The sequence below is a fragment of the Oryctolagus cuniculus genome, chromosome 4 (genome assembly GCF_964237555.1).
Source record: "Oryctolagus cuniculus chromosome 4, mOryCun1.1, whole genome shotgun sequence".
NCBI lineage: Eukaryota > Metazoa > Chordata > Mammalia > Lagomorpha > Leporidae > Oryctolagus > Oryctolagus cuniculus.
In genome coordinates this window covers 147,938,148-147,952,528 of record NC_091435.1, presented here as the reverse complement: position 1 = coordinate 147,952,528, position 14,381 = coordinate 147,938,148, and the positions used below count along the sequence as shown (strand labels likewise).

The window sequence follows — 14,381 nt, the reverse complement described above, 5'->3', positions numbered from 1 at the left end:
GTGGAGGCAGCCACCAGCAGCAGGGGGAGCAGAGCTGCATAAAAGGCCTTCAGGAGACTCTAACAGCACTTGATGGGGTGCTGAGGGTGAGGCATTGCTCCGGGAGCCATCATCTCCCCTACGTGTTCTCATGTTCTGGATGAAAATTGGCAGGGAAAAACCTTTGCCTCACACAGCTCAGGGGAAATTTGCACATCACAGTGCAGTGAGCACAGAGCCACAATGAGAAAGAGGTGCTGGAAAAGAGAAGACAAACACGGTAGCAGAATCCCAAAGCCTAAAGGACCTCTATCTGCCATGAATTCTGGGAGGAATTCATGCTTACTTGGAAAATTCTAGCCATCACCAGAAATGGGTTTGTTGCTCTTCTTATCCCGACTTCCGTCTGTACTGGAGCTGCTCACACTCTTCTGGCTGATTCCACTGGATTAGACACCAGGAGAGAAAAATGCATTCCCTCCCTGGATTGTTAAATATTCAATACACACCTATTTCATCTGCCCAGACTTCTGTGCACTCCACTGCTGGCGCACCCACATCCCTTCTCAGACCTGGAGTTTCTGCAGCCACCCTTAACTCACCCTGGGTCTGAAGTCCAGTTCCTGTGTTCGTGGGGTGGGCTCAGGCTTTGACTCTGTTCTGTTTTAGATCTGTAAATGAATACTTTGCTTTCTCATGGGTGCTGGATGCCCATCCATGCTCATTCATTCATTGATAATCTTTGAGTGCCTACAGGATGTCAGGTACAGTTCTAGGGACCCAAGAGAAGCTCCCGGCTGGCACCACGGCTCACTAGGCTAATCCTCAACTTGCATTCCGGGTTCTAGTCCCGGTCAGGGCACCGGATTCTGTCCCGGTTGCCCCTCTTCCAGGCCAGCTCTCTGCTATGGCCAGGGAGTGCAGTGGAGGATGGCCCAAGTCCTTGGGCCCCGCACCCGCATGGGAGACCAGGAGAAGCACCTGGCTCCTGGCTTCAGATCAGCGCCGTGCACCAGCCTCAGTGCGCCGGCTGCAGCAGCCTTGGAGGGTGAACCAACGGTAAAGGAAGACCTTTCTGTCTCTCTCTCACTGTCCACTCTGCCTGTCAAACACACACACACACACACACACACACACACACACAAAAGAAGTTCCCACAAAAAGAGAGATAAGTGAACACAGCAGGGCAAGAGTGGGCTTAGACTTCAGTGAGAAGACAGGCCATAATGAATAGACATGAAATACATCAGATGATAAGTGTTGTGAGAAAGGCAGGCAGAGGAGGAGATAGAAAATGGCACAGCAGCGGTGCTAGTTTAGAATAATGTTCAAGAGAGGACACTTGGATAAGGTGACTTTGTAACTGGCAACTGGAAACTCTGAGTAGATAGATCCTTTCAGACAGAAAAAAAGGAAGAGCCAAGACTCAGGTAATAAGTGAAATAAATTTTAATCATAGATTTTATTATTCAATATTTTGAATATTGAAGATAACTATTTTGATGATACTAAAAAGTATTAATGAGATATTTTGCATTTTTTCATACTAAGTCTTGCTCTTAGTGGTTAAATTTTCATTCAAAATACTTGTTGTGTGTTTAGATTTCATAAAATTTATAGTTGAAGAAGTAGATTCATGTACCCAAGTCACTCTGAGCATACTTGGAATAAGATATTGAGAAACAATATTTAAATGTTTAATGATGTAAAATCTGTTCCCCAGTTTCACTAGCCACATTTCAAGTGTCCAAAAATCACACTCCGTGGGCCAGGGCTGACCTCACAGCCAGAGGGACGTGCACCCAGGTGTTCTCAGGGACACGATGGCCTTCAGAGCAGACTTCTTCTTTCCTCAAAACTCAACAACTTTCTTGTAGCTCAGACAGCCCACTGTTCTCATCACCACCTTATAAACAATTAAAGTGTGTCACATTTTCTCATGCTGTCTAGTAAACATTAATCTACAGTCAGACTTTATGCATAAATAATTCCTGCTGAATTATGAAGAGGTTTGTAATTACATGAAGTAGAAAACAGTCAGGCATGGCTTTTTCTCAGGGCAGACGTTATTACAAAGTGTTCAATCCCTAAAGTGTAAAAGAAAAAAAAGCAGGGCCCCCACTATTTTTTCAGAGCAATGAAGAACTATTCCTGGAGTTACTCACATGGAACAATTCCTGAAAATCAAAATGTGACACTACTGCTAAGATTATGCTTTAGCTTTGCAGTGTACTTTGATCTCTTTACAAGTTACCTTTGTAACAGCTACCAAATTACTTATATGCCTTTGTCATTGTTGAAATTCATAAAATCCCTGCTGCTAAAATCATGACTAATGCTTGATTAACCCTGTGGCCAGCCTGCTGCAGAAATATGAGGCATGGATGTGGAGCTGATTGGGTGTGTGGAAATCAGATTTTGTGCGCTCCCTACATCCTGGCTGCCAACCGTTTGGCTTGGTCACGCAGCTCCAATTTTGCGACAGTGGAGAGGTGAACTTCGTCAGGTCCATCTGCCAAGCGCAATGTTCGCATCAGGGCATACCTGAAAACAGCCAGAGCAGGGATGGTGGCAGTTAGCAAAGAGGAACATGATATCTCAGCATGACTCTAACTCTAGACCAAGAACACATTCATCCTGCCAGGGCAGGGATAAGAAAAAGAATACAGGGAAATCACAGAAAGTAAGCCAAAGGGCTTCTGAAACACCATGCTAAAGTTACCAGATAAGCACCAGCACTGGGGCATAGTGGTTAAAGTCACCACCTGCAGTGCCAGCATCCCTTATGGGTGCTGGTTCGAGTCCTGGCTGCTCCACTTCCAATCCAGCTCTCTGCTATACTCTTGGAAAAGCAGTAAAAGATGGCCCAAGTGCTTGGGCCCTGCACTTGTGTGGGAGACCCAAAAGAAGCTCCAGGCTCCTGGCTTTGGATATGCCCAGCCGTGGTCACTGCTTCCATTTGGGGGAGTGAATCAGCAGATGGAAGATCTCTCCCTCTCTCTCTCTCTATGTCTTTCCCTCCTTCTCTCCCTCCCTCTCTGTAACTCTGCCTTTCAACTAAATAAATAAATACTTTTTAAAAAGTAAAGTTCCCAGCTTGGGAGAACAGAATATTAAATGGCAAAGTACAGTGGGATTAATCTCATGCTTGGTTAGCTCCAGGTTCCTAGAGGTTGCTAGGATTAAGAGAGACCTGAGGCAAGCCACAGGCAGTGATGGTGTGAAACTGCATCTTTAGTTTTTAGGGCTAAAAACTGATGGGCAAGAAATTATCTCTATTGTGACAGAGAACATACAGAGATGGACATATGGGGAATGGAGGATGTTCTTTCTCATCTTCTGGAAATCAGAATCTGTACAGTAGATGCACACTGCCATGTACTGCTGCAGCAGATTCAGCTGCTGCCTCCCTGTGCAGATGGCAAACATTTGGTGGGTAACCCTTAGTGTTAACACAGTTAGGGTGGGCATTTAGCACAGCTGTTAAGCCACTGCTTGAGATGCTTATATCCCATACCAGAATGCCTGGGTTCAAGTCCTGGCTCTGCTGCTGATGCTAGCACCCTGCTAAGTAGTAGGCGATAGCTCAAGAGTCTCTACCACCCACATGGGAGACCTAGATTAAGTTCCTAGCTCCTGGCTTCAGCCTGTCCCAACCCTGGCTGCTTCCAGCCAACAGATCAAGGACTCTCTCTCTCTCTCTCTCTCTCTCTCTCTCTCTCTCTCTCTCTCTTTCTCCTCAAGCCCTAAACCTCCCTCTCTTGTCTTTTAAATAATTTTGTCTTTAAAGTTAACACAGTGGGGGACAGTGCTGTGATGTAGTGGGTAAAGCTGCCGCCTGCAGAGCTGGCATCCCATATGAGTGCCAGTTCAAGTCCTGGCTGCTCTACTTCCGATCCAGCTCTCTACTATAGCCTGAAAAAAGCAGTGGAAGGTGACCCAAGTCCTTGGGCCCCTGCAATCATGTGGAAGACCCGGAAGAAGCTCCTGGCTCCTGGCTTTAGATCGGCTCAGCTCCAGCCATTGCAGCCATCTGGGAGTGAGCCAGCAAATGGAAGACTTCTCTCTTTCTCTGCCCCTAACTTTCTGTAACTCAAGTGAATACGTAGAATCTTTAAAAAAAAAAAGTTAACACAGTGGAGCCAGGTGCTGATTGTAGTCACAAGAGAGGCTATTTCTGGGTGCTGAGCTGCATATTAAAGAAACTATCACTTCACTTACACTTTGAAGTAAGTTGGTATCTTTATTTTTTCTTCAACAATTAGAGTGCTGGAAAGTGTTGTCTCGAAGCCTATCAAATGCAGCTGCTGTTAAATGAAGCCTACTCACCTGTAAGCCAGAGAGTAGTCCTGGGAAACACCTGCCGCCCCGCACACCTGGATGGCCCGGTCAATGATTTTGCAGACGGCCCGTGGAGCGGCCACTTTGATCATTGCAATCTGCAAGGTGCACAAAGGATGCTCCTTTCTTAGGCCACACGTGATGTGCTGGGATTGGGCATGCTCTGTATGGTCAAGTTCTTGTGAAGTGACACAAACAACCTTTCCCACACCCAAGTCACCGCCAAAACAGGATCTTACGTGAAAGCTAACAAAGGGATTTGCTATTGTGCAGTGATTGGCCGTATTTCACTCAATACAGGCCTTCTGGAAGGAGATACATCATCCAAATCAGAGTATATTCATTTATTTATTACTTGCCTTGTTGCCAGAAAGATTTCAGCAGCTGATAAATCATGCTCATCACTTTAGAAAATCAAAAAAGACTTAAAGGGTCTTTGCTGCTCACTAATCAGTTTTCTCTTAGCAATTTAAGTGATTTTGCCCCTATTCCATCTAAGCCAGAAACACGAGAAGGCTGGGGATGAGAGATGCCTTATATGACACATTTATTGTGCGGCTGCATGATGCATTCTATGCATGTCATCTCTGTTACTCTCCACAAGAAACCTAGGCCAAAGGCAGAAGGGTGAGACACCTTGCCTCTGGCCATGAGGATGGCAAAAAAGTGGCAGAGTAGGTACAGTTCATCCCAGGTCTCTCAAAGCCTAGGATTCCAACATTCCTTCTTGCTACATCTCCAGAAAGCTGGAGATGGACTGAAAATGATTCCCAAAAGCAGCTCAGTGAAAAAAAAAACCTGGCCAGTGACCACCATGTATGCTCTTTCAACCAGATGCCATGGGGTCTCCCAGTCTTCTGAGTGCCAGCAAGGTGTCATGTGACCTGAAATGCCCAGCTGGTGGTAGAAGCCACAGAAAGCTCCGCCACTGGTGGTCTGAGGGACCTCACCTCCTTCCTAGCTCCAGCGCTGCCTATGGTGTCCACAGAGTGGGCGGCTTTCAGGGTCAACAGGCGGATCTCCTCAATGGCAATGCGACTTTCAGCAATCCAGTGAGCTACCACCTCCTGTCAGGGAGCAGAAGGCGGCACAAGGAGAGAGGAGATGAGCTGGTGTCAGAGGTCCTTGGGTCAGGTAGAAACGCTGTCCAGGCCAAGCCTTCCTCTATGTGTTTTTAAAGAGAAGAGTGAATTTGCATGATATGCACCAGCCCAGCCACATACCTGTATAATGCCACAGAGGTGGGAGATTTCAGAAAGACATTTTGTTTTGAAATATCCTTTATTTTGGATATTTTAATGTTTATGGACAAAATGGTGTGATGAGCCACTTTGTTATTGCCAAAGTACCTTTCTTCAGCCCTCCTGAATGCTGACTGCAAGCTCTCACTGCAGCATTGTTGAAGGTGTGGAGGTGCAACTGCATATAGACAAACTAGATCACTCCCAGAAGTTCCGGGTTGGAACTGCCCAGCTGCCCTCTGTTGTGTTGTTACTGTTCTTTACTTTAAATGAACATCTTCTTTGTATTTTAATAGACATACAAATTGGTTTAAGCACTCTCAGAACAGCAGTCCATCTCCACACAAAACTTACCAGTATTGCCCTCTTGTAGTCACAGCCTCCTCCAACCCCTACCTTTGTCAACCACTGATAGGTTGTCCATCACAATAGTTTTGATTTTTCTCTGGAATGTCATGTAAATGGAATCACAGAGCATCTATTCTTTTGAGACTGGCTTCTTTCACTCAGCACAGGGCCTTTGAGTCTCATCCAAATTTTTCTGGGAATCAACTGCAGATTCCTTTGTACTGCCAACTGAATTCCATTGTAAAGATGTACCAGCTAACCAGCTGTCAACCAGTTTTCCCAAGTGCATTTCTACTAGCATGTATACGGGTTCCTTTTGCTCCTCAAACCATCCACACTTGGCACTGGCATTTTTAAACAGCTGTCATCATTTTAATCAGGTGCAGAAACATCTCACTGTGGTTTTAATTTATATTTCCCTAATGGCTAATTATATTGATCCCTCTTTACCTACCGATTTACCATCTGATTATCAATTTTGGTGCTGTGTCTGTTCAAGCTTTTTGCTCATTTTCAACTGGGTGATTTTCTTTTTCTTACCATTGAGTTTAGAAAATCCCTTATATATTCAAGATACTAATTATTTGGTATATGAGCAATTTGCCCATTTTTTTTCTTTTGTAGGTCATGCTTTTCATGTACACCTAAGAACATTTTCCCTAATCCCAGGAAACAAAGTGCCAGCACAATTTCTTCTAAAAATGTTATAGTTTTACCTTATACATTTAGATCTATGATGTATTTGGGGTTAAATTTTGTGGAGGTTTACATCCGGGCCAGCTCCCTACTAGTAACCGGGGAATGCAGTGGAGGATGTCCCAAGTGTTTGGGCCCCTGCATCCATTTGGAACACCCAGATGTAGCTCCTGGGTTCAGCCTGGCCCAGCCCAGGGCATTTGGGGAATGAACCAGCATGTAGAAGATCTCTGTCTCTCATTCTCTCTGTGCAACTCTGCCTTTCAAACAAACAAAAAAAAAGGAGCTAAATGAATGTAAAAATACAAAATCTACGGGGTACAGTAGAAGCAGTGCTGAGAGGGATATTTAGAGTGTCAAACACATATATCGGACAAGAGAAGTTTCAACTCAGTGATTTATGCCACCTGGTCAAGAACATAGAAAAAGAAGAGTAAAGAAAATCAAAAGAAAGCAAAAGGAAATAATAAAAAGCATAATAAAAATGAAAACAAAAAATGGAGAAAATCAATGAAACAAAGATCTGGTTAATGCTAAGCACTAACATGTCAATTATATTGTATAGTGACATATATACTCATAATAATAATTAATCTATCACATTCTCTGAAAAGATCAAGAAAATTTACAAACCTCTAGCATGACTAACAAAGGAAAAAGCAGGAAGAAATCACTGACACCAGGAAGAAGCCGGAAAGTGCCTTCCCTTCAGACGTCAAGAGGATAATAGAAAACTACTATTAACTGCTCTGAACACACAGAATTGACAGTCCAGACAAAATGGACCACTTCCTCAAAAACACAAAGAATCCAATAGAAGAACCCAATAAATGATAAAATTTAAAATTTAATACCATCTCTCCAAATCTCCAAGCACACAAAATCACCGGATAACTCTATCAGATGTTTTAAAGAAAAATCAATACAAATTCTAGACAATCTCTGTCAGAAAGCAAAAGACATGGAACACTTCCCAATCTTTCTGTAAAGCTAGTATTATTCTGCTATGAAACCAGGCAAAAAGCGTACAGACAACGAAAAACAACAGAGCAGTATCCTTCATTCACAAAATACAGATGCAAAAATCCTCAACAAAATACTAGCAGATAGGATTTAACAATATATGAAGAGACAAAGTGGAGTTATTCCAACGACGCAGAACTAGTTCAGTCTTTGAAAACCAATTAATGTATTCTACCATATTAATAAGCTAAAGAAGAAAAAAACACATGGTCATAAAAATCAATGCAGAAAAGCATTTGTCAAAATTAAGTACTCTTTCATAATAAAAAAAACTCAGAAATTATTCATAGAGGGGGAACTCAGCTTGTTTTAAAAAATATATTATATATTATATTTGATCAAGGATCCAAAACCAATCCCTGGAGTAAGGATAGTCTATTCAATAAATGCTGCTGGGAAAATTGGATTTCCACGTGCAGAAGCATGAAGCAAGACCCCTACCTTTCACCTTACACAAAAATCCACTCAACATGGATTAAAGACTTAAATCTATGACCCAACACCATCAAATTATTAGAGAACATTGGAGACACCATTAAGATATCGGTACTGGAAAAGACTTCTTGGAAAAGACCCCGGAAGCACAGGAAGTCAAAGCCAAAATTAACTATTGGGATTGCATCAAATTGAGAAGTTTCTGTACTGCAAAAGAAACACTCAGGAGAGTGAAGAGGCAACCGACAGAATGGGAAAAAATATTTGCAAGCTATGCAACAGATAAAGGGTTAATAACCAGAATCTACGAAGAGATCAAGAAATTCCACAACATCAAAACAAACAACCCACTCAAGAATGGGCCAAGGACCTCAATAGACATTTTTCAAAAGAGGAAATCCAAATGGACAACAGACACATGAAAAAATGTTCAGGATCACTAACAATCAGGGAAATGCAAATCAAACCACAATGAGGTTTCACCTCACCCCAGTAAGAATGGCTCACATTCAGAAATATACCAACAATAGATGCTGGAGAGGATGTGGGGAAAAAGGGACACTAACCCACTGTTGGTGGGAATGCAAACTGGTCAAGCCACTATGGAAGTCAGTCTGGAGATTCCTCAGAAACCTGAAGATAACCCTACCATACAACCCAGCCATCCCACTCCTTGGAATTTACCCAAAGGATATTAAATTGGCAAACAAAAAAGCTGTCTGAACCTTAATGCTTATTGCAGCTCAATTCACAATAACTAAGACATGGAATCAACCCAAATGCCCAGCAACAGTAGACTGGATAAAGAAATTCTGAGACATGTACTCTCTAGAATACTATATAGCAGTCAAAAACAATGAAATCCGGTCATTTGCAACAAGATGGAGGAATTTGGAAAACATCATGCTGAGTGAATTAAGCCAGTCCCAGAGGGACAAATACCATATATTCTCCCTGATCGGTGAAAACTAACTATTCACCTAAAAGGAAACCTGTTGAAGTGAAATGGACACTATGAGAAACAATGACTTGATCAGCCCTTGCCCTGACTGTTGAGGAACAACTTACTATTTTATTCCTTTTAGTATTTTTTGTTCTACTTAATACCAGTTGGTTGAACTCTGTAATTAACACACAATTATTCTTAGGTGTTTAAATTTAACTGAAAAGTGATCCCTGTTAAATATAAGAGTGGGAATAAGAGAGGGGGGTGATGTACAATTTGGGACATGCTCAATCAGAGTTGCCCCAAATGGTGGAGTTAGAAATGTGCCAGGGGATTCCAATACAATCCCATCAAGGTTGCATTTACCAATTCCATCTCACTAATCCAAGTGATCAATTTCAGTTCCCAACTGATCACACTGATAGGTCTAAGAGTCAAAGGGATCACATAAACAAGACTAGTGTCTGCTAATACTAGCTGATAGAATCAAAAAGGGAGAGAACGATCCAACATGGGAAGTGGGATACACAGCAGACTCATAGAATGGCAGATGTCCTAAACAGCACTCTGGCCTCAGAATCAGCCCTTAAGGCATTCGGATCTGGCTGAAGAGCCTATGAGAGTATTTTAGGCATGCAAAGCCAAGACACTCTGGAAAAAAAAAAAAAAACAACTAAATGAAAGATCTCTGTGAGTGACATCCCAGCAGAAAGAATGGGCCATCAAAGAAGGAGGTACCTTTCTCTGAAGGGAGAAGAGAACTTCCACTTTGACTATGACCTTGTCTAAATAAGATCGAAGTCGGCAAACTCAAAAGGCAAAATTGCCTTGGCAACTCATGACTAGAGCCTAGGGAGATTACTGACGCCATAAACAAGAGTGTGAAATTGTTAAGTCAACAACAGGAATCACTGTGCACTTACTCCTCATGTGGGATCTCTGTCCTTAATGTGTTTTCCAATGTGGATTAATGCTATAACTAACACTGAAACAGTATTTTATACTTTATGTTCTGTGTGGGTGCAAACTGATGAAATCTTTACTTAATATATAGTAAATCGATCTTCTGTATATAAAGATAATTGAAAATGAATCTTGATGTGAATGGAATGGGAGAGGGAGTGGGAGTTGGAGGGTTGCGGGTGGGAGGGAAGTTATGGGGGGGGGCGGGTGAAGCCATTGTAATCCATAAACTGTACTTTGGAAATTTATATTTACTAAAACTAAATTTACTAAAAGTTTTTTAAAAATATTTATTTATTTATTTATTTGAAAGGCAGAGTTACAGAGAAGCAGAGGTCTTCCATCTGCTGGTTCACTCCTCAAATGGCCACAACAGCTGGAGCTATGCCAATCTGAAGCCAACAGCCAGGACCTAATTCTCATACCTTATTCAGGAATAATTCAAAACAAATTACACAATGAGGGCTGGCATTGTGACATAGCAGGTAAAGCCTTAGCTTGCAGGCAGGCATCCCATATTGGTGCCGGTTAGAGTCCCAGCTGCTCTGCTTCCAATCCAGCTCCATGTTAATGCACCTAGGAAAGCAGTGGAAGATGGTCTAAGTGTTTGAGCCCCTGCACTCACATGGGAGATCTGGAGGAAGCTCCTGGCTTTGGCCTGGCCCAACCCCAGTCATTGCAGTCATTTCAGGAGTATACCAGCAAATGGTTCTCTCTCTCTCTCTCTCTCTCTCTCTCTTTCTCTCTTCCTATCTCTCTGTAACTCTGATTTTCAAATAAAGGTAAATAAATCTTAATATATATAATATATATATATATTACAGAATCAAACTTAAAATGTAAAACCTATGGGAAAAAATTATAGCAGGAAATCTTCAGGATATAGGACCAGGCAAAGATTTACATTGACTTGACCCAAAAGCATAATCCGTAAAATCAAAAAGTAAACACTTTTGCTCTGTGAAACACCCTGTTAAAAGAATGCAAAGCTGAGCTACAGAATTGGAAAAAATATTTGTTATGGCCAGCATTGTGGTGCAGCATATTAAGCTGCCACCTGAAACACCAGCATCCCATATGAGCGCCTGACTTGAGGATTCAAGTCCTAGCTGCTCCACTTCTAAAGTAGCTCTCTGCTAATGCACCTAATGCAGTAGAAGACGGTTCAAGTGCTTGGTGCCCTACAACCCCTGTGGGAGACCTAAATGGAGTCCCAGGCTTCTGGCTTGGCCTGGTCCACCCCTGGCCATTGCAGCCATTTGGGGAATGAACCAGTGGATGGAAACTCACTCGCTCGCTCGCTCTCTCTCTCTCTCTGCCTCCCCCCTCCCTCTCCCACTTCCTCTCCCAAACCCTGCCTTTCAAATAAATAAAATCTTAAAAAATGTTTATAAATCATAGATGTGACAAATGATAGTATCTATAACATATAAGGAACTCTGACAACATGAGAAAACAATTCATCTAAAACACGAGTTAAGGCATGAACTGAAAAGGAGAAGAGATGTCAACTAAGCAGATGAAAAGACCTTCATGACTAGCTCTTAGGATAAAATAGAAGCCACAATTAGCTTGCAAACCCATCAGAATAGCTAGAATTTTAAAAAGGCAACAACTTTATAAGTTGGCGGAGATGTGGACAAATTGGAGCACTCACACACAGCTGCTGACTGGTAAACAGAAGAGAGCTTGGTAGTTTGTTTACACAGGCAGCTAGCTTCTGACTCAGCAGTTGCCCTCCGGGGTATTCACCTCAGAGAAATGAAGACTGAAGATCATGCAAAATCTACATAGCAGCTTCATTTCTAACAGTCCCAGACTGGAAACAACCCAGAAGTCTCCACAGGGAAACCCTTGGACAATCTATAGTACATTCACACCCAGGAACACAACACAACAATGAAGAGGAACCAAGTATTGATACACACTGCCTGGAAGAATCTCCAAAGAACTATGTAGGGTAAGCAAGCCAATCCCAAAATTTTACATGCTGAATGAGTCCATTCTTGGAACAACAAAATTGTAAAAATGAAGAACAGGCAGTGGTTGCCAGGAGATAATGAGGTTATAAAGGGCAGAATGAAGGACTCACGTCAGGATGGGTGGGTTCAGTATTCCGACCACATCAGTGACAACATCTCAGCTCTGACACCGTACTACAGTTTTGTGAGAGGTCAACAGGGAGAAATGATGACGAGTACAAGGGATCACCATAAATCCCACAAGCAACACTGAGAATTTCATGTTGATAGCTGGGACCTACTACATACTTCCAATTGTTTGTAAGAGGCTGTTGGGTCCCCAGTCCTAAAAGTAGACTTGGCATTCACAATGGAGAATACGGTTTGTTAGGGTAAGTTAGGCCAGCAGACCATGGTGGTGCTTCCATTAGGCTACAGTAACCTTCTTCAGCATGATTCTTCAATAGCAGAAGTTGGAGGAGAAGCCCCTAGATGAATGATGTTCAGTATACTAGCCTCTAAATGGGTGGCTACCGAGCATTGGAAATACGCCTCATCTGGGGTGGGTGTTGGCACAGCGGTTAAGGTGCTACTTGGAATGCCTACTCCCCATAATCAGAGTGCCTGAATTTCAGTCCTTGCTTCACTCCTGATTCCAACTTCCTGCTGTCGTATACTCTGGCAGGCAGCAGGTTATGGCTCAAGTACTTGGGTCTCTGCCACCAATGTGGGACACCTGGAGTTCTAGGCTCCTGGCTACAGCCATCCCAGCCCCAGTGAGGCTGGTGTACTGGGAGTAAACCAGCAAATGGAAGACCTCTCTCTCTTTTTGCCTTTCAAATAAATGAAAAAAAGTAAAATTAATAAGAGAGGGAAGAGATGTATAATTTGGGACATGCTCAAGCTGACTTGCCCCAAATGGTAGAGTTAGAAACATACCAGGGGATTCCAATTCAATCCCATCAAGGTGGCATGTACCAATGCCATCTCACTATTCCAAGTTGTCACTCCCCCTCTTCGTGGAGGAATGACACAGGACCCTGCGCTGTTCTTTCGTCTGCTCGGCCCTCCCCGGGTTTGCTGCTGGTTCTTCCCGGGTTGGCTACCATCCCTTCCACCTCCGTGGAAGGGCGGTTCCCCCTGCCACATTCCCCACTTCCGCGGGGGAGCGGCACACCGCCGGCCGGCTCTCTCGGGGGCTGCACAGGTGTTCCTCTTAGATGTTCCCCTTAGATGTTCCTGGTGCATGTTGTCTCTCTCCTCCTTTATAGTCCTCCCCCACCAATCCCAACTCTGCTACCCACACGCCGAGTACGCTGCTCTCCTCCAATCAGGAGCAGGATCAGCTCCTGGAGGTCATCACTCAAGTTGGCAAGAGGCAGCTGTGTAGAAGCTGTTTTCTCCTCTCCCAGCGCCATATTGTGGGAGAGCAGATGCATAGAATAAGTCTTAATTCCAGTAACTTAGTCTAGTCCGAGTTGCTCCCAGTTGCTCCCCACACAAGTGATCAATTTCAGTTCACAATTGATCATAATGAAAGGACTAAGAGTCAAAGGGAGCACATAAACAAGTCTAGTACCTGCTAACACTAACCGATAGAATAAATAAAGGGGAGAGTGATCCAACATGGGAAGTGAGATACTCAGCAGACTCATAGAATGGCAGATGTCCTAAATAGCACTCTGGCCTCAGAATCAGCCCTAAAGGCATTCGGATCTGGCTGAAAAGCCCATGAGAGTATTTCAGGCATGGAAAGCCAAGACACTCTGGCAAAAGATCTCTGTGAGTGAGATCCCAGTGGAAAGAACAGGTCATCAAAGAAGGAGGTACCTTTCTCTGAAGGGAGGAGAGAACCTCCACTTTGACTATGACCTTGTCTAAACAAGATAAGAGTCGGAGAACTCAGAGGGCTTCCATAGCCTTGAAAACTCATGACTGGAGCATAGGGAGATTACTGATGCCATAAACAGGAGTGTCAATTGGTAAAGTCAACAACAGGAGTCACTGTGCACTTACTCCTCATCTAGGATCTCTGTCCTTAATGTGCTGTACATTGAGATTTAATGCTATAACGAGTACTCAAACAATATATTTCACTTTGTGTTTCTATGGGGGTGCAAACTGTTGAAATCTTTACTTAATGCATACTAAACTGATCTTCTGTAAAAAAAAAAAAAAAAGAAATTATCAATTCCCAACTTGACTCTCACTGGGATTAAACATGACAATAGGTCTGATCTGATTTCATCATCATTTAAAAAAAATCATCTATTATTTTTCACTTTATGTTTCTGTGTGGGAGCAAACTGTTGAAATCTTTACTTAAGGTATACTAAGCTGATCTTCTGTATATTAAGATAATCGAAAATGAATCTTGATGTGAATGGAAGGGGAGAGGGAGTGGGAAAGGGGAGGGTTGTGGGTGGGAGGGACGGTATGGGGGGGAAG

General features: G+C 43.1%; 1 protein-coding gene across 2 annotated transcripts in view; it reads right to left on the bottom strand.

The window, feature by feature from the left end:
• Positions 1 to 1,413: 1,413 nt before the first annotated feature.
• ACAD11 (acyl-CoA dehydrogenase family member 11) overlaps positions 1,414 to 14,381 on the bottom strand; it is a 98,996-nt gene continuing 86,028 nt past the window's right edge. For both annotated transcript variants that reach the window (XM_070072812.1, XM_002716554.5), the window contains exons 18-20: positions 5,271 to 5,387; positions 4,309 to 4,418; positions 1,414 to 2,523 (exon numbers count right to left, since the gene is read on the bottom strand). In XM_070072812.1, coding sequence (XP_069928913.1) covers positions 2,409 to 2,523; positions 4,309 to 4,418; positions 5,271 to 5,387 — 342 coding nt within the window. In that variant the 3' untranslated portion in view covers positions 1,414 to 2,408. The remainder of the gene's footprint in view (positions 2,524 to 4,308; positions 4,419 to 5,270; positions 5,388 to 14,381) is intronic.